The sequence below is a fragment of the Pleurodeles waltl genome, chromosome 3_1 (assembly GCF_031143425.1).
Source record: "Pleurodeles waltl isolate 20211129_DDA chromosome 3_1, aPleWal1.hap1.20221129, whole genome shotgun sequence".
NCBI lineage: Eukaryota > Metazoa > Chordata > Amphibia > Caudata > Salamandridae > Pleurodeles > Pleurodeles waltl.
The window spans coordinates 1,977,092,951-1,977,117,298 of NC_090440.1; the positions used below are offsets into that span (position 1 = coordinate 1,977,092,951).

Genomic DNA, 24,348 nt, shown 5'->3' on the forward strand with positions numbered 1-24,348 from the left:
TGCGTACGCTACGTGGGGTTGGGTGGTTATAGGGGGTTGGCCTCGAGCCATGTGCAGCGGTGGTTGAATTAACTTGGAGTAAATACAATTATGCTAAAAACAGCATAGACAGTCACTGAAAAAACAGAAAGGTTACAGGGACTTTATATTTAGGAAATAGAATAAAAAAAAAACAAAAACTTTAAAATTCAACAAAAAAAAGGTTACAGGGATGTTATAGTTAGGCTCACATTTTGAACGTACAAAACCATGGAAATTCACCAGTTATAGTTAGTGTTATCTGAAGTAACTATATGTCATGCCCTAAGGTAACTATAACTCGCACTGCTAATTACCCCACAAATTACAGCACTCGTAACATTTTTTTATAACATCTTTGACAATATCAATGTAATATTTGCAGTAAAAACAAATCTAGAAAAAACTGTGCATGGCAGGGACGCAATTTATAGTTAGTTACCTTGGGGCATGAGTTATAGCTACTTGAAATAACTCTAGCTATAGTAGGTGAATTTCTATGGTTGTGTACGTTTAAATTGTGAGCCTAACTATAACGTCCCTGCAACCCTTGTTTTTTAAGTGAATATGTGTGTGTGTGTTCATTTAATGGCATGTGTGGCTGTAGATACACTTGCTTTGCATACTCCTGCCATCTAGTCCTTTTCGGATACAATGCGCATGGGCATCAACTCCTTTGTTAGATTGTTTTCTCTCCGCCGTCTGGTTTGAACATGTCTTTGCTCTATCTTTTGACTCGCTCTTGTTCAAAACCTCTCTTTCTTCTTCCTTATCGACGGTATTGTTTCTCAATTGCGTATTTTCATCTTCATGCTCTTCTCAACCTATCGGTCCAAACACCAACCGCACCCCCACCACGCGGCACCGACCAGTATGCTGTGCTGATAGAATGGATGCCATTTCATTTCTGCCCTCTGTGCCACGCAAAAGTTCCTCTCACTGACCAGCATCTGGTGTGCAACCTGTGCCTGTCCCCGACCACCAAGAAGCTACTTGCGACACCTACAAATCCTTCCGGTCGAAGAAAACCCTTCAGGACCGAAGAGCTCGATGACTGGAAATGATGCACAAGACTCCGGAAATCTTTGGGGAGGAGTATGCCCAGGAGGCGGTGGAACAAAAGGAGGCCTTCTCTATCGAGACCCCTGACTCTGACGTCCAGTCAAATATCGAAAGCCATGAGGTGACATCAGCGCAACCCGTTAGTATGGTGGCCCCTCCCGTCCACCCTAAGACTACTAAAAGGCCCCTTACAGAGGTCGCTGGAGCACCACTGCCACCAGGCCATGGGCGTCTCTGAAAAACTGCTTTGGCTGCCCCGCCCTCCAGCTCAGCTCCAAAAATAGTGAAGACCAAAACACCGTCTTCGGCATCGACCTCCAGCTCCTCTGTCTGAGATAACGCTGCCATCACGATCCAGACTTCACCACTGAGTACTTTGGCTCTGAGCCGGCCAGCTTCCACCTCTGCTTCGGTTCTAACAAAAGGACATGACTGAAAACGTGGGTGCCGAAAACAAGGGAGCCAGCACCTTCGGAGCAGAAAGACACCAGCCAGTGTTCAGCAATGTTATCACCTTTTGAACCTGTTTTGCAGACGATGGACCCTCGACAGCACCGCCTCTATATCCAGGAGGGAACAGGGCACGTTATTGCTTCCCCCTTGTTATGTTGAAGAGGAAACTGTCTTCCCAAGAGGCTTTGGACACTTCTCCACCTCCAAAGAAGGGCACCAAGGATAAGGCTACCAGCACACCTCACAAGCCTTTTCTTCCTCCTCCTGATCCCCCTTTCCACCTCCTCCACTCCCTGCTTCTCCTCCACCTCCCTCCCCTCCTCCTTCATCTGCTTCACCTACTGCAGGAGATCAGACATCTAAGGGTTCCCCTGTTTATATGGTTGGGACACAACAGGACCCAGATTCCCTGGACACACATGACCCTGATCCCATGTTAAGTACTGACCCAGATTTGTATCCCAGATGACCGTCCACACCAGAGGATAATACATCCTACCAGCAGGTAGTAGCTCGGCCAGCCACCTTGCATAATGTTAAGCTGCACAGGAACCCCTTCAAGCAGGACTTTCTGTTCGATACCCTTGCATCCATATATTGGAATTTGCAGTTTCTCCCCATGCTTCCTAGCGTGCGTCGTCACACAGACAAAATTTTTCAAAGAACCTGTCTGCTCTAGGGTTTTCACCCCTAGAGTAGACAAGAAATATAAGCCTGCTTCCTCTGACCCGCTGTACATTAGATTCCAGGTTACCTCACACTCTATACAGACTCTATGTTGGCCACCACTGCTTGGAACGGGCCAATAGTTAGGCCTCGGGGTACTCTTCTCCTCCAGACAAGGAGTGTAAAAATCTGGATGCTGCTGACAAGAGTTGGCTGCACAGTTAGCCAGTCATTGGCCTACTGCCAATTCATAGGCCTTGCTAGCCAGATGCGACCAGGCCCACTGGGATGAGATGGAGGAGCTTCTTCGATTTGCCCAGATGAGCACTGCAAAATAGGGCAGCAGATTGTTGCAGAGGGGCAAACAATCACAAACAACTCCCTCCGCTGTGCCCTAGATGCTGGAGACTGAGCTGGACGTGGTATTAACACTAGTGTTTTAATAAGGAGGCACACATGGCTTCGATGCTCTGGGTTCAAACCAGAGGTGCTTAATATGTCCTTCGACAAGAAGCACCTTTTTGGCCCTCAAGTGGACTTTACCCTTGAGTAGCTGAAGAAAGATGCAGACACCGCAAAACCCATGGGTGCTTTTCAGTCCCCCTCACAAAGGGACACTTTTCGTTGCCCCACATTCAGAGGTGGTTACAAATCTACAACCTCAGCGGAGTCTATCTTACACTCCAGACCGCCTTCAGCCTTATATTCTAGGGATTTTGTTCATGGGAGCCTATAGAGGCAATAGCAAGTGAGGCAGAGGAAAGAGCAGCGCTACTCGAGTCTCTACCTCCATATCAAAACAGTGACTACCTATGTCTTCTGGCCCCCTGCCCCCCGCCCTCCCCAATCCACACCTGTTGAGCGACAACTTCAACATTTTCATACAGAATGGGTTAACATCACTACAGACCAATGGGTCCTTTCCATTATCCAACATGGTTACTGTCTGGAGCTCATTACCACTCCTCTGGATATTCCCCCTTGCACTCAGACTATCCCACGAGCACCTCACCCTTTTCAAACAAGAAGCTCAGTCCCTTCTTAGTGGGGCCATCGAGCCTGTCCCCTTACAATACCAGGGATCAGGAATATACTCCTTATACTTGCTCATTCCAAAAAAGGACTGCTCTTTCAGGCCTATTCTAGACCTCCCACCATTAAACCACAACATTCTCTCAGAACACTTACATATGTTTATTCTTTAAGATGTTATTCTACATCTACAACAAGGTGACATTATGACAGCCCTAGATCTAAGGATGCCTACTTCCATATCTCCATTCACCCAGCACATCGAAAATACCTAAGATTCATAGTTGCAAGCAAACACTACCAGTTCAGAGTTCTGCTCTTCCGAGTTACAACTGCTCCCAGGGTCTTCACAAAGTGCTTAGCAGTAGTCACAACACACCTCGGAAGTCAAAACATACATGTATTCCCTTAGATGACTGGCTCTTCAAGGCCAGCACACTACCACAGTGCCAGTATTGCACTCAGATGAGAGTGTACCTGCTTCTACAAACTGGGATTCACACTCCACTTTGTCAAATCCCATATGTAACCTATTCAGATACAGCCCTATTTAGGAGCTATTCTCAATGCAGAGTTGGGACTAGCATACCCCAGTCTGTCTTGGATTCAGAGTTTTCTGTCTCTTCTCCCCCAGTTTAAGGAGAATTGAACATACAGACAAGCGCCTGTTGGGGGTGATGGCCTCTTGCATTGCCATTGTTCCACATGCCAGACTCCACATGCGTCCCTTACAACAGTGTCTGTTTCATCGGTGGTCTTAGTCACAGGGTCACCTGTCTGATCTGGTGTTGTTATACCACCATACTCGCCGCTTTCTGCAATGGTGGAACACCACCAACATGTTGAAAGGGCAGCCTTTTCTGGACCCTGTTCCTCAGGTCATTCTGACCGCAGTTGCATCACTAACGGGTTGGGGTGCTCATCTTCAAGACCTCAGAGTACAGGGCCTTTGGGATCTTCTGCAACAATCCCTACATATCAACCATCCCTAGCTTCAGGCAGTGTTTCTAGCCCTGAAAGCATTTATTCATCACCTCTCTCACAAGGTTGTCTTAGTCCGCATGGACAACATGGCAGCCATGTATTACCTACAGAAACAAAGGGGACATGGTTGTCCCAATTGTCACAACTCTCCCATACAATATGGAAGTGGGCTCTCCAGTACCACCTTCACCTGGTGGCAGAGTGTCTCCCAGGAATGGACAATGACTTTTCATACCTGCTCAGCAGGATGCAGCAACAAGTCCACAAATGGAAAATCTACCCGCAAGTCCTTCAAAAATACTTCCTAAAATGGGGAACTCCTCAGACCTTTTCGCCACAGCAGAAAAGGTAAAATACCCAGGCTTCCCCTCCAAATATCCCCGCTCTCTATCCAAGGCCAGCACTCTATGGATGAACTGGTCAATGGTATTTCCTTACACTTTTCCACTTCTACTTCTCATTCCATTTTTGGTTCTGAGGAACAGGCAGACATCTCACACCATGGCCCTTGTAGCTCCAACTTGAGCACGTCAGCCAAGGTTCACCACACTTCTGGACCTCTTAGTCGTTCCCCACAAGAAGCTCCCCAACAGGCTTGAGCTTCTCATTGAAAATCAAGTACAAATCAGACATATAGACCCCAAGTCACTCAATCCTGCATTATGGATCCTGAAGTCATAGAGTTTGGCTGCTTAGAATTGCCTGTAGAATGTATGGACATTCTCCGGGAAGCTTGTAAACCCACAACCAAAGCCGTTTTTCATGCTGCAAAGTGGAAACATTTTGTATGCATCTGCCAGCCCAAACATTAATCCCATTAAAGCTACTATTCAAGACATTATTATTTGCTCCGTTTACAAAAAGCAAATCTAGCTTACACTTCCATTTGCTTACATCTCACAGCAATAGCTGCAAATTTACAGAACAGACAACATACATCCTTGTATGTATGGGAGGCCTTAAAAGGATTATTCTACCCACAGTGCCTCCTGCACCATCTTGGAACCTCAGTATTGTGCTTACCAGGCTCATGATCCCTCCTTTTGAGTCACTTCATTCATGTTTCCTTCAGTACCTCTCTTGGAAAGTGGCGTTCTTAGTTGCTATCTTATCATTCAAACATGTTAGTGAGCTCCAGGCCCTAACCTTGGAAAAACCTTTCTTCCAGATTCATAGAGACAATGTGATCCTTCTAACAAATCCGAATTTCCTTCCTAAAGTGGTTTCCCAATTCCATATCAACCAATTCATTGAACTACCTGCTTCTTTCAGCAGCCTGACTTAGTTGCAGAAAGAGCCCTCCAGACTTCAGAGGTCAAACTTGCATTCATGTTTTACATTGACCGAACTAAAGACTTTAGAAAAAACATACAGCTCTTTGTAGCTTTTTCACTACCTCACAAGGCCAACCCAATACCCAAAAATAGCATTGCTAGAAGGTTGATAAAATGTATACACACTTGTTATGCTAAAGTAGAGAGACAACTACCTGTCACTTCTAGGGTGCACTCTACTACGAAAAAAAGATCCACTATGGCTTTCCTCGGAAACATACATATAGCCGGCATTTGTAAGGCACCTACATGGTCTACACCACATACATTTACAAAATGTTGTTGTGTGGACATACTAGGAGGCCAAGGTAGCTCAAGCAGTGCTACAAACATTTTTCCAGTCCACTGCGACTCCCACAGCCTAGCCACCACTTCTATGGAGGGACTGCTTTATAGTCTGTGCAGAGGCTGTGTACCTACAGCCACACATGCCATAGAACAGAAAATGTTACTTATGCAGTGAGCATCTGTTCATGGTTTTTAGTGCTGTAGATTCACCTGCCTCCTTCCTGGATGTCTGTGGCCATTTCAGTTACTTTATACTTGTATAGAGATATACATATGTAGTTACATTTGCATGGACATCTCTTTCTCTATACTTCCTCTGCACTAATTTCTCACCCGCCTGCACAAAAAACAATCTAACAAAGGAGTTGATGCCCATGCGTAGTATCACCGAGAAGGAGTCCCTCAATCCCCTGACTCGAAAATGCCTCTTCGAAGAAAGACGACTTGCAACACTCGGAACCAAACACTAGATGGGAGGAGTATGCAGAACATGTGACTCACAACCCTTTATGCCACGAAGAGATGCTTGCTGGGTAAGTAACATTTTCCTTTCTTTTAATGGTAGATGGAATAACCTGGTACATACTTTAGTTTTGAAAATAAAAGTGCTGCTATTTCTGTGATGTACATAGATAAAGACACATGTTGCTAGTTTTTTTTTTGCAGTTTCAAGTTTGATGAAAAAATAGATTGCACAAAATCTTAAAAGTAGTATTTTCTTTCTACTCCTTTCTACTCCCTGATCGCTAATAAATTCTGTAATGTAAACTGGAATATTTTCAGCTATACACCGTTATATTACTTTATATTTTATTACTTTATTACTCCTATTTTTAGGGTGGTCAACTGATTGTCTTCAAGAATGGGGTTCCTTTATACGACTGGCTATTCCAAGCATGCTCATGGTGTGCATTGAGTGGTGGACCTTCGAAATTGGAGGCTTTCTAGCAGGTTGGTTAGCATATTTCAATATAAAAAAGGATTCGATTTTTTTAAATGTGTTCTTTGAAAAAAATAAACCTCTGTCATTTCAGGTCTTATTAGTATCACTGAGCTCGGAGCGCAAGCAATAATGCTGGAACTGGCCACAGCAGCCTACATGGTAAGATCGCAGCCCCTCCCCCCTTTAATACAAAAATTTTAATAATGCTAATGAAATAGATGCACTAGGCAACAAGAAACTGGGCAGTTTTCTAGCAAATGTATCATCCACACCTGTTTCCATGTGTCATGTTGCATTTATGATGCTAATGCCTAGCATGTGGGGGGCGGTGCGTGCGTTTATTTTTGTTTTGCTAATTGTTTTGCTAAGTTTGTCACTCACTTCAACTGTTTTCTGTAAATATTTGGGGTGATTCGTCAAGCAGGGGCTGAGAAAAAGGGGGGTGCCAAAACACGTTTTCCTCATGCATTTCCCATAATGAGTTTAAGACAGGACTACAGCTGAGCTGTTGGACGGAATTACACAAAATGTGGCAGAAAGCTAGATCTTGGTCCGATCCAGAACGATCTCTATTCGTAATTTGGTGTAAATCTGTTCAGTAGTTTTGGAGTTACTAAGGAAAAATTATTTATATATATCTAGAGATGTGGAGCCACACGCTGACAGCACTGCAGTTATTGTCTGGGCACAACCTGACAGAAAAGTTTGCTGCCGTCATTTTGTGGATCTGGACTCGGTCCAGTGGGGGTGGGGAGGCAGTTATAGTTACCTTAGGATACAAATTATAGTGAGACGAGTATAAATATAACTGCTGAATTTATATGGTTTTGTGTGTGTAAAATCCGAACCTAACTATAACGTCCCTGCGCCCTTTGGGTTTTTTAAAATTAATTTTTAAGGTTTTTTAAATCCTGACAATATTTGCGTTTTTTAAATGTTCCAACTCTGTCTTGCCAAAAGATACATTTAATGTGTGTATGTGTGTGGTATTTGAATAACTTGAACAAAGCCAATAGTCTATGGAGCAGTGTACATGCCAAAGCTAAAGATGCAGACTGCTTATGATTGGAGTGGTAGCTGGTTTCGAAGCAAAAGGGTAGACTGATACTGCATTGTGGTTTAGTATTTTTAAATATGTCTCGAATGATTTGATTTACTGCTAAATGCTTGGACAAAACAAAATGAAATAATATTGCATGGGAATAAAATGTAAGAGTTTTATTATTATGCCTGTCTAGCTGTGTCTGTTCCAGTGCTTGTTGGGTGTTGATGAATCGTGTTCTGCCTATGGCTTTTGAGAAATGTTCTCATTGGAATTCAGCCATTCTATTTTTTCAGTCCTTTTGAAAACTTTTCTTGGCAGCACCTGAAAGACGATCTCCTTCCCAAGTCCCACAATGCTTTCTGTAGCATAATAATCCTTCTGAAATTCTCAGGGAAACTTTGGAGGTTGGGTATACATCGCCAGTAAAGGAAAGCAGTTGCAGACGTAGATTGAGTTTTTTTAAAAAGTCCCACTGAATTAACAATTGAATCTACAAAATGAAAATTTGCAACAAAATGTAGCTGAAATCGAAGGCATATGAAACAAATAATGTCGGTCAATAACCAAGAGTTAAAATAATAATGGATCCTGTAACTAGCCCTGATCCTGGCAACAGAAGACTTGTAGTTAGGGAAGTTTTCTTAACCACAGGGAAGTTATGAAAAGGTGAATTTCGAATACAGCACACAGAGTCCTGATTCATATTCAGTCTCAAAATCCCACGCATTCAAGGACCTCCTCTAATAAAGCAGTGTTGACATTTGACATTCATTTGCTTCCCTTAAGGCTTCTCTATCTTTCAAAGTGCGTAAGTTGTCAATCAGTACCTCAGGAAACATTTTTCAGAGACTGACCTTAAACCTCTTTTGTATGCTTTTTAAGCAAATGGGGGTAGATAATCTCAGCTTCCCATCACATGGTAAGCAAAACCAATAAACTCTACAGGCTCAGGAATGCTCTTGAAGTATGCACACTGATTCCTCGCTGAAAACAGACATTACCTTTAAGGTGGATATGTTGTTGGTCCTTGCTCACAGCATCCTAAGCCATATGTCTGGTGCATTGGTTTGTTGGTATTTGATAAATCTCCACTGGGATAAGGCATCCAGAATATTGACTCTCCAAGATTAATGTTTCAACTTCAATATATCTCCATCACAACCCACTTTCCTCTTCTAAAATCCTCTCCCAGTACTTAAAAATGCTTCTAGGCTAATTTATTTTTAGTATGATTATGCACATGGAAAATGAACTAAAATAAACCCTACAAACATCCTGGCATCTAGGATGTAGTATCTGGAGTCAATGTCTTTACCACAGTGCTGTAAAAAGGGGTAGTAGTGCTTAGATATATGGCAAGATGAACAGGTATTTGCCATAGGCAAGAACACAAGTAGAACTGAGCTCGCTCAATAACTAAGTCAAATAAGAAAAGAAAAATCACAGGCAGCTGAAACACAGAGGTAATAGTATGCCAACATTGGAATGATACTAAAGGAGTCAACCTTTATGAAGTATGGACAGTTGTGGAGCCTTATAGCTTTTATGGGCAGAGAGTCATGGATCAGCAGCTGAGTGTGTGGCAGGGTGTCTGCCTGATTCTGTACTGCCTTTCTTTTGTTAGAACTTCTGTCGTTGGCTGTCTTCAGTCATCTGAAGTAGTTGCATTGGCCTAGTTATCCACATTCAAGAAAGCCTATGTCTTTCACAAAGTCTTAAATACATTGGTACTTATATCTCCTCTTGTCAGCTTGCACACACCTTATTCACCACATCTGCCCTATCCCTAATCTTCTCAGAATCAAGAAATCCGTTGTTAGCTTCTCCTTGACCTGCTTGCCTGCCAATCCATGCAATATTTTGTTTGGTCCCTCTCCTCTTCTGCTTTCCCCTAGTTTTCATTAATCGCCTAAAGATGTAGCTGTTCTGTCATCTGTTCTCTCTGAAGTCCTAATGCCAGGACACAACATTTTGTAATTTTATGAAAACCTATATGCGAACAGTGAAATTCTTCTGTGTGCGTTTCCTCCACCAGTGCTCATTTGGGTACGTTTCGGTTTGGAGAGCAGTAGTGCAGCAGGAAAACATTGGTAGAGAACAGACTCACACACTACTGTATCTGGTGTGGGATGAGCAGAGTGAGCCCTGACCGGCACATGTGAAATGGCACTGTTGCAGATGTGTCTCCCACCACCCCTCCCCACACCGCAATGTAGTGGCCTGAGGCCTAGCCCATAAGCTAGGGTGTGATATTAGAGGTAAGGCCCGTCTAGACTGCAAAACACTATGGCTAGGAGTTCTGGCTGAGCAACATGTAGTTAGTAGGCAGAGTTTTGGCATAAACAGAAGCACAGGAACCAGGCTTCTCCTATTATTCAAACACACCGTCAGTCTCCTTTCAAACACAAGAGAGAAAAATGAGTACTTGAAGCACTGATCCTTGCTCCCCTAACCTCTCTGGATGCCTCACTTTTCTTAGGCGGTTGTTCCAACACATGAGGCGTAGTGCACCAAGGAGTATGTGACTCCTCCACCTTGCACTTCCTGAAGATTTGACATCAGTATTGCCAGCATGCTGCAGCCTTCTCAGGAACCCCTGCAGGGATCAAAGATCTGTCTCCTCAGTACTCTTTTTACTCTGCCCTGGTAGTTCCTCCCTCCATGGTTTTGGCGTCAGTGGAGAACAGATCATTGTAAAAGCAGGTGGCCCTAAACAGAAAAAGGGGATTTCACAAATACCAATAAAATCCATGGAGACGTACCATCAAAGGGTTCAATACTGTGACTAATAGGATCAACGATGGCAGCTGGGCAGCAAAGAGCTCCCTATGCACCCTCATAGAAGATAACTGCTATGATGGTGGATGTCAACAGCCGTCCCCTGCAGCAGAGAAACCAAGAAATAATAAAAGCAATGATTCCCATCGTTATACGTAATAAAATCCAGCTTTTAACGCCCTGCACATCTTGAAGCCTACTGCCAATTCTTTGCCTTGGACATCTGTTTGTTTGAATTTTAGTTCTATTAGTTTGATGGCCAACTAACACGATTGCACCATTTGTGTTTTTTAAATTACTGTTACACATATGACCTGCAGACTGCTAGGGGACCACTAGGTATTTTCTTGCAGCCCCTGGTAAATACTAACACTGGCATCAGGAACCACCTACTGTCCAGTTTCTCGGGCTGACTGAGAGTAGCTGTTCTCCTTTTAAAATCCTATTTAGTTTGAATAGGCTCTGATGAGTAATTTTAGTGGACTTAAATGTTGCATATGGTCACTTTGTCTACTGCCATATTATGCCAGAAAGAAGTGTAGAAATTCGTTTTAAAGCTCTAACTGGGAGCATACATACCTGCTGGCCTCACTTTCTCTTCATGCAACTCTTTGCCAAGTTACCAATTAAGGACTTCTAATGTCTTTCTGCCTCCTCTCTGACTTCTTGAAATTCAGATTTCGCTCAGCTCTCCAAGGACCACCAGCTCAAGGTTTGAAAAGGGGGGCACAGGGTGTGTCTTTACCTCTGTGGTGTCGGTTTAAGCACTTTTTACATGACATATTTCCTTATGCGTTAAAGCTACTAGATGTTTAAAGAGCAAGGTAGGATTAAATGCCGTTGTATAGGTGTTACTGTTGTTGTAATTCAGCTGTCACAGCATGAGCTCTGCTCGTGCTGTGACGTCTGCTGCATGCTTACATCATTAGGTTCTCTGCAGCAGCACGTTCTGTTTATTTTCAATAGCGTGTGTTGTCTCTGATGAGAATCTCGTGAGTTTCAGTTTGTTTCCTGGTTGTTGAAGCTGATGGCTCGTGTGCAGGCAACATGTTGTATTTTGAATGGCACAACCGGTTTTGAAAATGTAAGTGTGACATCGGTTGGCCAGTTTTCTCCTTGTTACCTGTGCTCATGTCATGCTGGTTGTGAGCTCCTATTTTGAGGCAAATTAAAGAACTTTTTCACAGGAATCCTGCTTGGCCTGCCTCAATTTATTTCTATTTCAAGGCACTTGCAACATTTGGCGACGAGTTTTCTTAATTTTTTCGGTTTGCCTTAAGTTTATTGGAGCTCACAACTGCATCGTTCCTTGTTCTAAGTAATTAATGAACGGAATCGTTTTTTTGAGGACACATCTTGTTTGCTGAGTTGCAGTTGGTTTTGTTCCTGCTGTTGACTTTCAGAACTGCCTGTCGTGTGAAATCCGGGAGTTCTCTGCAACAAACTGAAGTCTGTTTACCTTTCAACCTTTCTTGGATGGTTCCTGGTGTTTCCTACTGGATTGCTCTGTTTGCTGTTTTCTCGTGGCTGTGAAGTGACACCTGAATGTAACATTTTCTTATCAGCCCTTGAACCTTTATGAGTTGTCCATGCAGTGTTAATTCTTTCACTGACAAGCATCCTTGTAGCACAACTCATTTCTGGTCTGTTGGAACTTCTGGAAAGGACTCTTTATTCCAGTGTTAATTACAGCTTCAAGATTCAACACTGTGATGAGCACAGCATCCTGTTGGTAACTGTTTATGTGCTTGCACCACGGTGACAGGCACACCTTTAGCAACTTCAAGTTTTAAAAGACTTCTATATCAGTAGTGTTATATTCAGTGCCATGAAATTTGGTTTGTGTTTAATTTTGACATTTTAGTTTTACAATGTTTGCAATTTAAAATTATCACAGAGTGGCTATTGGTTGGGTCTTAAAGGGAACGAAAAATAGAATTTCTAGCTAGAATGTCGTATGAATCTGCTTCTAACTTGGCTACTATTGCTCCATTCCTACAATGTCCTGGAAAACCTCATGTTAAATGGCCTATTTGGTTACGTTCATTTGAGAACTATCTAGTTGCTGTAGGTGCTGATGGTTTTCCACCTAAGCGTAAAGCTACCATTTTATTTAGTCACCTGGGGCAAGAAGGCCAACAAGTGTTTGATAATTTACCCAAAGTTATTCCATCTGAAGAAGCGGGTGGTGATTGGAATGAATTTGCAGAAGCTATTGAACGTCTCCAACGTAAATTTTGCGAAGAACCAAGTGTCTTGTTAGAAAGGTTTAATTTTTTAAAAAAAAAACAGGCAGCAGATGAGTCTGTGGAGGATTTTATTTCAGTGTTGAGATCTTTAGCTGTCACATGCAATTTTGGGTCTGCATTAGATACGTATTTGCGTGATCAATTTGTTTACAGTTGCTATTCCAAGAAGATTCAAGAGAGATTATTAAGTTGCAGGGATCCTTCATTAAGTGAGGTGCTGATGTTAGCTAAAAGTATTGAACGCTCTATTGTTTCAACTCAGGTAATAACTCAAGAATATACCAAATCATCTTCAGTGCTGGTAAATTCAGTTAATGAAGGAGAGCATGTGGATTATGTTGGTCTCAAGGGAAGGAATGTTAAGCCTTTTGTTAAAAAAACGAATCAATATTGTTTTAGGTGTGGTTCTAAATCACATTTGAGCAATTTTGCGCAATGTCCTGCTATAGGTAAACGCTGCACTAACTGCAAAAAGGTAGGACATTTTTACAGTGTTTGTAAAAGCAGTAAAAATGTAAAAGTACATAGCATTGAAGTAACAGAAGACGAGGATTTATTGAGTTTATCTAATATGGTACTGAACTTAGATACTGGCACTTGTAAAAGTGAAGTAATCAAAGACCCTGTTTGCCAAGTTCTTTTAGGCAATATGATTTCTATCAATATGACATGTGATTCAGGGGCACCCATCACAATAATTTCAGACACTTTGTTTAACTTTCATTGGAAAGGTAAAGTGATATTAAGTAAACCAGATGTACACCCTAAAGCTTATGGGGATCAAGATATTGATCTGTTGGGATATTTTGAAGAACAAATCACTTGTTTGGGAAACAGTATTTGTACTAAAGTGTATGTGGCTATTAAAGGAAGGAATATTGTAGGTTGGCGGGATTTAGCCAAGTTAGGCCTCATGCTTGTGCCTGGAGCAGATTTGCCTGTGAGGATATGTAACATTCCTGTATCCATGGTCCAAGTTCAGGAGAAAAGTTCAGTAAAAGAGATTTGTGACGCTTACCCTGAGCTCTTTAGTCACTCTATTGGTTGTTTTAAAAATTACACACACACTATTAGGTTAAAAAAGAATGCAATTCCAGTAATTCATAAAGTTCGCCCTGTACCCTTTACCATCAGAGCAGAATTAAAAAGGTTATTGGACCAAATGGTAAATGAGGGTATCATTAAACAGGCAGAGTCTTCTGAGTGGGTCAGTCCCATTGTGATCGTTCGGAAAAAGGATGGGGACATAAGACTCTGTGCTGACCTTCGCACATTAAATAAAAACATTGTTGTTGAATGTCACCCATTGCCCAAGGTGCAAGACTTGTTAGCTAACATTGGTCATGCACGTTTTTTCTCACTATTAGATCTTAAATCAGCGTATCATCAAATTCCGCTCGATCAGGTGTCACAAAATCTCACCACTTTTATAACACCATTTGGTGCTTTCAAGTTTACAAGGCTACCTTTTGGCCTGGCTTCAGCTGCCAGTGTCTTCCAAAGGTTGATGGACACAGTATTGGAGGGTATAGAAGGAGTTCAAGCTTTTCAAGATGACGTACTCATCTTTGCAGAAAATTTGAATGAGCACAATAGAATTTTAACCAGGGTTTTTGATAAATTTAGGGAATTTGGAGTTACTCTTCGGTCTGATAAATGCAAATTAAATGTGCAAAATTTTGACTATTTGGGTCACATGGTTACCCCAAATGGTATTTCTCCCAAATATTCATTAATTAAAGCTATTCAGGATGCAAAGCCTCCCAGGGATAAGGATACCTAGAGATCTTTCCTGGGCTTAAGTGAGTATTATTCACGCTTTGTGAAGGGATATGCATATATTGTGCAGCCATTAAGGAACTTGTTAAAAAAAAAGCGCCAAATATATTTGGTCTGATGAGGTTGAGGAAGCATTTCAGAATGTCAAGAGATTGATAATATCAGCTCCAGCATTATCATCTTTTGTTTCTGGAAAGAAATGTATAATTACTGTGGATGCCAGTCAAGTTGGTCTGGGAGCTGTACTATCGCAACGGATTGAAGGCAAGGAAAACACTATTGCTTTTGCTTCACGTGCACTGAATTTGGCAGAGTCACATTATAGTACAATTGAACGTGAAGCACTAGCATGTTCATGGGCAGTGGAAAGATTTAAAAACTATATCTGGGGCACACAATTTGACATGTTTACGGATCACAAGCCGTTAATTCATCTCTTGAATGGAAATGGAACGGGGAAAGCGTCGTCACGTTTAGTGAGATTGATTTCAAGGTTGCATGAATTTGATTTTGTTTTGAAATATATCCCTGGAGGTAAGAACGTTAGAGCAGATTGTTTGTCAAGGTTACCAGTTTCGGATGAAATTGTACTAAATTCGGAAGAAGAATGCGTGGTGGCATCTATAGAGGACATTTTACATAATACTGGGTCACTTTCGCATGAAAAATGGATAGAGGCTTCTAACAATGATCCTATTTTTTCTAAGGTCACAACTTATATGAAGGACGGATGGCCTCGTGAGAGAAATGTGGAGATGTCATTACGTCCCTATATTCAAGTGTCTGAAGAACTATCATTGGTGTCTGGTGTATTAATGCGTGCTGACTTGTGTGTCCCTCCAAGTTCTTTAAGGGAACTACTAATTGAAGAAGCACATAAAGGGCATTTGGGCATAAGTAGCACCTGTAAAGCTCTCAAACAATTTTATTGGTGGCCAGCAATGGAATCCCAAGTGGCCACTTATATTGGTGCCTGTGCTACTTGTCTGGTCTCAGATAAACATTGGAAGTTGCAGGAGACACCTCTACTCAACACTCCTTATCCTGATATGGCATGGGAAAAAGTGGCAATAGACATTGCAGGCCCTTTTGAGTTGCTTCCATCTAGTCAAAGGTATATGATGGTTTTAATTGATTATTTTTCTAAATGGGTGTATATTGATTTTGCTACAAATCCAAATACGGACACTGTAATCACATTTTTGCAGAAGATATTCAATATTGAAGGTGCACCAAATGAAATAGTAACAGATAATGGTACACATTTCACTTCACACAAAATGTTTGAGTTTTTATCTCAGCATCACATGAAGCATAATAAAGTGGCTCTTTATTCCCCTTCATCAAACGGTTTAGTGGAGCGTATGAACAAATTCTTAAAGGAAGGTGTTCAAACCGCTTTAGCGATGGGTCAGGATGTTAAAATGTTTTTAAAAGAGAAAATTTGGTCATATTTAACCACTCCTCACAGTACTACTGGCGTTTGTCCTTTTGTGTTATTACGCAAAAGGTTGCCCAGATTTAATATGTTACCTGATTGGATTAGAAATTTGAACAAAGACAAATTTGAGGATTTATCTAAAGTGGAAAGTTCAGTGATTAAAAAACAAAATCGAACAAAAGAACTGTTTGACAAGAAATTTAGAGTTAAATTAGTGGATGTTCAGGTTGGAGATTGGGTTTTAGTGAGAGTACCGTCTACGGTTAAAAAGGGAAGTTCTAAATTTTCCTTACCTGCCCAGGTTGAGAAAATTTCTAAAGGTTCTGTGTTTTTGTGGAACAAAGGTTGGTGGAGCAAGAGAGACATTGTTAAAATTTCTAAAGAGCAAGCAAAGAAAATATTGTTCGTCAGATCAAGAACAACAAATCAAGAATATAATTTTGTGGCTGATCAACAACTTATGAATTTCTCTCAAGTTGATTTGAGTAGGCCAACCTTGGAAACACAATTGACGGAAGGTTCAGAAGTTTTGGGTCCGTGTGATGAGGAGAGTGCCTCTTCTAGGCAATCATTACATCAACCTTCTTCAACAGTGAAAAGTAGAAATTCTCGCAATGCGTCTATGCCTGTCAAATTTCAGGACTATTATGTCTCTTAGCTTTAATGCTTTAAGTTATAAGTTCTGCACTGGCTTCTTAGTAATTGGGTAAATGTAATGACAATATGTATATATGTTTATATTTATGTAGTCATTGATTTATTTTATTTTAATATTTTTTCTTTTGTATTAAAAGGGGGGGGGGGTTGTATAGGTGTTACTGTTGTAGTTCAGCTGTCACAGCATGAGCTCTGCTCGTGCTGTGACGTCTGCTGCATGCTTACATCATTAGGTTCTCTGCAGCAGCACGTTCTGTTTATTTTCAATAGCGTGTGTTGTCTCTGATGAGAATCTCGTGAGTTTCAGTTTGTTTCCTGGTTGTTGAAGCTGATGGCTCGTGTGCAGGCAACATGTTGTATTTTGAATGGCACAACCGGTTTTGAAAATGTAAGTGTGACATCGGTTGGCCAGTTTTCTCCTTGTTACCTGTGCTCATGTCATGCTGGTTGTGAGCTCCTATTTTGAGGCAAATTAAAGAACTTTTTCACAGGAATCCTGCTTGGCCTGCCTCAATTTATTTCTATTTCAAGGCACTTGCAACAGACCACCAGCTCAAGGTTTGAAAAGGGGGGCACAGGGTGTGTCTTTACCTCTGTGGTGTCGGTTTAAGCACTTTTTACATGACATATTTCCTTATGCGTTAAAGCTACTAGATGTTTAAAGAGCAAGGTAGGATTAAATGCCTTCACAAAAACAAAGGCAGGCAAGTAGGCCCCGCAGAACTGATGTAGTGCAAATTTTGGAAACATGGCAGGTAACCCTTAACCAGTAAAAACCCTACCCATAATTATTACACAGTTGCACTAAACATGCATTAAGTCTGCAAACAAAGTAGAAACTCATATCTAGTTATTAGGATGTCAAAAGAAATGTAAATTGTGCTTTCTCCAACTGTAAATTAGTTGTTGTCTATAACACTGAAATAGCTAACTAGATCATAGAAAGTAAAACTGCCCTTATGGTTCTTACTGAGACATGGTCTTCTGCCTCCTAAGTACTTCATATAGACGCATTCACCCACCCCTATGGGATATAAAATCATAAGACTTGTCAGAGCATGAACATTTGGTGGTTGTCACGTGAATATTTGAATCTTCTCTAAAATGCTCAAAAATAAACACCCATTCATTCCACCCTTTTGAACACTTACAAGGAGACGTCCAAACTCCGATAGCCTCTTGACTTTACATTGCCTACTATTCACCTGGTGTTTAAGTAATTTCGTGGAAGAATACTTGGAATTTGACAGGCTAAATTCTGAATACAGATGATGTCTTTCTCTGAGAATTCAAACGCCTTTGATGCGCTTTAAATAACAGGACTATTCAAAATCTTCAATCTTTCAGCTTTTCCTAGAGAACCAAGACCTTAGCTAATTTGACGGTAAACCTAGTTGTTTCAGTGGTGGTAGAGTTGAACAATTCATTGCAACACCTGAAATTTATATTCTTGATGACAACTTGACAGTTAATTGGTCATATCACATTATTATCACTTTTACCCTGTTAAATAATCTGTAAATCAAGATAATCTCTAAAAAAGATGACCCGAGATCTGCGTGGCTGAAACTCTGACAAACCTACAGAAGGTGACTAAAACACAAACAAGGGTGGACTTGTGAACTATTACAGAGGTGGATCACATCACCTCACTCCTCTCTCAGTACACATGATCTGTTGTCTTTCTCTCAGCATGGTGGCACCTGTTGCTCTAAAAAGAACAGAGGGTGAAAACGTCTGCATCCTAGTACACCGATGATCTTAACTCTGAAAGAAAAAATTCTGAGGTATTAAATTCAAATTGATTACAGTAAATAAATGAAAACAGAGAGAACACCACATCAGGCTGCTTAGAAGAAAAATGTAATCCCCACTAAAGCTAACTACTTCAGCAAATAGCTGAATAGACGGGGCGCAACAAATCTCTTTCAGAGGCTGAAAGAACCTTGTACAGCAACGGCCAAGTTTGAAATTCGGCAACAGAAAATGGCGAGGAGTTTGGCAGGTTCTCCCCCAGTAGAGTTAGCGTGATTAGAAAGGAATTCGGCTCCTTCTCTGCCCTGACCTAACTGTCACCAAAATAACCTATGTTCTTATTCAGACGAGTTACAGAGGAGTTTTTAAGTACATTACTAAACAAATCAGTGCATCTATGTGGCTGACCCAATACCACCCAAACTAGCCTAACAAAACGAGTGAAGCTCAAATCTCAGAATTATCAATTTATCATTAGACCATGTCTGTGTTCATGGCCCACTGACAACTGGACATGTTAAACCTCTGCTTCAAAAAACAATTAATGACCCAGACTAACTTAAGAATTGTCATCCTATCACACAGTTACCATTTCGTATAAAATTGATGCACAGCGTTGCATCTCTGCTCTAAAACTGCCTGAAAGAAAAGAGCCTTACTGCCAGTTCCTAATCAGGTTTACATGCGGGGCACCACACCATATCAGTGGAGGGTGTGGTTCATGATCCTTTAAACAATAGCAATGGCAGTTTCCTTCTGGTTCTTTTAAACCTATCCTCTGCATTTGACACCATGGACAGTAAAATGCTCCTCTGAACCCTCAAAGGCAGGTTCGTAATAAATTTCATAATATTTGAGATGTTTCAAACCCAATCTTTCAGACCACTTCAGCATGTGAAAATTGGGGAGTATCTCTACACTGCCTTTGCTGTAACCCAGGGCTTAATATAGACATCCTTAATTTAAAATATTTATATTGAACTCCCTGGATCACCCCTAATCAATTCAGGGATTCAGTATCATCTATTCATTTATCTTTTGAATCTCTGCTAATGCTGACCACACAATATTTTCTGCTTGCACAGCCAACATTCAAAAATGCTTAATAGGCCTACATTTCTACAAAAGCCGTCTTTCAGGTGAATGAATATTGGATACATACGAACCAGTCTCTGGCTTTCCCAAGTCACCAAGCTCCCAGCTTCTGTCTGTCAGACTCAGCCACTGAACTTATTTAATCGTTCGCAAATAATCTTACTTGAGGTAGAACTACATTTTTGTCGTATGACTCGATTCTTGATATTCCCTCGCTATCTAACATGTTTTACCTTTATTTCTCAAAGCAAATGCATCTAAACCAAGACCATGCTTTTCGTAAAATGCATTTTTATTGTTTGTATCCTATGTCCTTTAGCTAATTAAGTTGTTTATGTAAAGATGAAGCAGTCTCGCTCTGCACCTCACACATCACTCCTGTTAAGTTGTGATACTCGTTCTTCTTATGCATCTTTTATATATGCTGTATTGTAAGTTATTTTGCCCTGGCGCCCCCTTCGCCTGCATATACTATCTTGAGTATAAGTAACTAGGGCTGCAACCGTTCAAACATGAGCCTGCGTCCAGTTGGTGGCTACAAGCAGACTTCTAGAATGGGAGGCAACTTTACAAAAGGGCAACGGGCCGCACCACAGACCTGTCTGCAATTAGGCGATAAGTACATACTACAACATAAAATTTGTAGTGCAGGAACACATCAAACGAGTATTTTTCGTCAGTCCTCTTACAAGGTCTTCTACTCTTAGCTGTCGTGTCCCTTGGACGTGCATAAGTGGCCTTTGCCCTCCCTCTTTGTTTGTTACCCCACTGTGTGCACCCCTTTTCTTCTGTGTGTACTGAACATGTTCTGTGTTATTGAGGTATGCACACCTGCCTCTGAACCTCTTTGAGCCTGGAAAACCTCCACTGCTGCTTCTGCATGCTCTGCCTGTGAAGTGTGTGGCACTGCAGTTGTTGTCTGAGTGAGTTAAGTGTATAGTGCCGACTCCTACACTGTAGCTGCTCTGCTTGTGCTTGGGCTAACGCTAGTGCTGCTTACTGTACCTCTTGTTAGCATGTTCGTTATGCAAAGCTACTGCCCTTGTTTTTTCTTTGTGTGAGCAGAGTCTGCACTCTTCCTGTCCGTGCCTTAACTGTACTCCGTGTAACTATTCTCCACTGGGGCACCTGCTCACAAGTATTACAGGGGAGACCAGGCTTCCTGCCCACGAAATCATTGATCTCTTTACTGAAACCTGATGCTGCCTTGTGTGTACCATTCGCAGCATACCTGCTCAGAAGTGTAAAATGGTGTGCTGGATTCCATACCCATTCAATCATTGGTCTCTTTGAGACTTAAGCAATATCCGTGTTCTTTTTATTTAAGTTAGTACAGTACCCCTACTTGTGCCAGCGTCCCATTACCTGCAGTAACTACACTGTCCTAGTACTGTGAGGTTAAAAGCATAGGAGCCGTGCTGAAGATCTGGTAGTGTTCTGTAAAAGATGCAGCAATTATTTTGTGTCATTACTCCCTATCCCTTTGGATCTGTCTGGAGCGTTCAACGTGACTCCTCAGCCTTACTTGCTGCACACCTAACTCACCTATCTATTAAAGAGACAGCCATGAATCTTTTAAAATCATTTCTAACTGACAGATCACAAATAGTAACGTATAGTCAGTTTAAATCAAGTTCTTTTGTTTTCCCATATGTGGGTACCAGAGGGATCCTCTTGAAGTCCTACACTTAAACTACATGTATCCCCATTAGCTAAAGTGATTCGGTCCTTTGGCCTACAGGCCTTTTCATATATGGACGACACACAGATAATTGTATCTATTACGCATGACGGACCTTCGATAGCCATTAACTTTAATAACTGCATGTAGGCTATTGCCACTTGGATGAGGGGTACTTGTCTGAAATCAAATGCAGACAACACTGAGGTCATCATCCTTGGAGGTCAACCCTAAATATGGAACAGTAACCGGTGGCCAGAGGTACTGGGAACCCTGCCTCTACCTACCAAACTGGCAAACAAATCTTGGTGTCATTGTGGACCAGCACCTTGCTTTCGACCTGCAGGTGAACGGAACGGTATCAACCTGCTTCGATATCATTAGGATTCTAAGGTAAGTTTTCCCTTATATCCCTGTGGCAGCACAAAAATCAATGTTGTGGCCTTGATTTACAGTATAATCAGGAATTGATTGTAATGCACTTTATCTAAACATTAATAAATCTTCTCTCAGTGAGCTTCAAACTGTCCAGACTGCAGCATCGAGGTTGATACTTGGCCTTCTTAAATACCTTTCAGTTTAATTGGGGGTAAACTTCATTGGATTCCAGTTAAAAAATTAACTCTGTTTAAAGCGTTGTACATTGCACACAATGCTTTACAATGTACCGCTGGTATTTGCTGACCAGGCCTCTCCGCTCGGCTGAACACAATTGGTGGGGATCCCAAAATTTCGGAAAGCAAGTTCAGGAGCCAGATCTTTTTCAGTGCCGGCACCTAAGTTGTGGAATACTTTTCCTCGACATTTTACTAGCCTGAAAAATCATATGTCTTCTAGTACACCCCTTAAAACCTGGCCTTTTACTTTTTAGTGTTTGTCTTTTCCGTTAGAGCCTATAAGGTGATGGTCTGTCCTTTAGCTTAGGTTAGATTAATGGGTTCAGCGCCTAGAAACTTTAGGGGTATATGCACTCTTTATACATTTGTTTTAATTTCACTTCATTTCATTAATTTGCAACATCGATCTGAAGGATGTATGTTTTCATACTTCAGTTGCAAATAAACCTTGCAATCCCAATGCTTCACCCTGGGGAATGTCAATTAATAATACAGTTCTCCGGTATTCTGCCTCAGATTCAGGCCTGTTTATGTTAAAATGCATGGCAGTGTTAGCAGTACTTCTCAGGAGAAAAACGATTTTCATTGCCCCATACCTAGGCAATCAAATAAAGACAGCCTCATCCAGCTAGTACACACACCGTATTTTCAAATGTCAACTCTTGCTACAGCTTGGTCACTTTCTGCTGACAATCTGAAACAGTAGTAGGAAAAGTGTATCTTTCAGAAGATAATATTTCTGTTCTGGAGAAATGTTGAATTCCATGCCCCACTCGCCCCAGATGCCAACCCTGCAAGGCACCATGGAGTTGTATATCTTCCAAATGTGAATCTTCTTGGGAGGGAGCACAGCAGCAGTATTTAGCTGACCAGACATTAGGAACACAAGCTGCACCTGATAAAACCAGCACTAACCTTTTGGTTATATTTTTTTGAAGATCTTATTGCGCGGAGTACCTTAGCAGGTCCTATCCTTTGCAAGAGGCATGAGTGTGTGACTTCACTGTGTAAACAAAACACATAGGTCTGCATAGAATTTAGGACATCTTTTGCCTGAAGCAATATACATTCTACATCCGTCTCATGGAGCTTATGTCAGACACTAGCCAAGAAATATTCTTTCCTTTGTTCTTAAATACCTCCATCTACAAAATGGGCAGTACTATGGTCATGTACTACTTTGTCAAACAATGAGGCACAATACTGATGACACATTTCAATAGAAGCTCAAACCACCTGCCTTTGGCTGCTATATGAAGACTGCACATCTGTTGAGTGGAGACAGTGTTGAGGCAAACACGTTCAGCAGAATCTTTGGAAAGACCTACAAATGGGTTGTGAACAACTGTGGACTGAATAGCATGTTCCAAGTTTTGAGGTATTATTGTCAAACAAAAAAAAAATGCCTTTGTTCCCAGGTGCCTTCACCCAGGGTTTAAGGGCTATGCCCTGTCCATCAATGAGTATACCAGTGTTCTTATGACTTTTCCTCCATACTATGGCTTTCGAAAGACATCAGGAAGATGAGGCTTTGTGAATTGGTAGTTCCCAGATCACTTCCAGGTGTTAGAGTATCACTGAGTTTTCTATCCAAACTTACAATACAAGATCCGTCACCCAAATTTTTCATCTTTCACCTTTCAGCATGGCAGCCTGGCTCCTGTATTAGTTCACTACAGCAACCTGAACCTATCTCAGCACTGATTGGATATTCATAAGTCGGACAAATGACCCCCCTTCAAAAGGTCGTCAGTGTTAAAATGGAAAAGTACTTGGATAAACCAGTCAACCCTACTGTTTGTCACGCAGAAAGTATCCTGCTCATTCATCTAGTGAAGTCTTATTTGCAGTTCTGCATCACAGGTTCTAGATTGATTATCTTAAGGAGTATAATATTTTTGCTCACATGTATGGGGCCCCTAAACACTTTTGCCAAATATAGAAATCATAACTTATATTGCAGAAATATTTGTAAATGCCTAATACTTATGATATGGCATCCTTTAGGGATAAGTGTTACTCAGATTTCCATTATTTAAATAAATCAAACCACATTACAGCATGATCCTTAAACCTGCTGTATAAGTGAAATAGTGAAAGATAACTGTGGAAATTAATAGAAGGGCAACTAGTTAGGGAGGCCCCATAGAATAGATTGACAACTAAACACTGCTAATTTACAATTGCATAATTCCTTGTACTGGTAATTGAGCCACAGATTTTTTTTTTTCAATGCGTAAAAAGAATTCCAGAGCACTTTTTTTGTTTTGTTTTTTTTACCCTGTTTTTAAAGACCTGTTTCTCCCATTTCTTCAATAAACGTCTTCACTCAGTGTTTTTGATGTTTTAGAGTGCATTTCAGAGAGTGATGGAGTCAGAAGAGAACATCCTTCCTCTGGAGCTCTGCTGCCATGACATGACATCTCACAAAGAGATTCAGGGAAAAATAGAGGCATAAGATGCTAAAAGAT

The 24,348-nt window shown here is 41.3% G+C and overlaps 1 protein-coding gene across 2 annotated transcripts in view; it reads left to right on the forward strand.

Moving 5' to 3' along the window:
• The window catches only part of LOC138285877 (multidrug and toxin extrusion protein 2-like), a 445,083-nt gene that overhangs the window by 227,710 nt on the left and 193,025 nt on the right, over positions 1-24,348 (forward strand). For both annotated transcript variants that reach the window (XM_069226369.1, XM_069226368.1), the window contains 2 exons: positions 6,675-6,788; positions 6,872-6,939. In XM_069226369.1, coding sequence (XP_069082470.1) covers positions 6,675-6,788; positions 6,872-6,939 — 182 coding nt within the window. The remainder of the gene's footprint in view (positions 1-6,674; positions 6,789-6,871; positions 6,940-24,348) is intronic.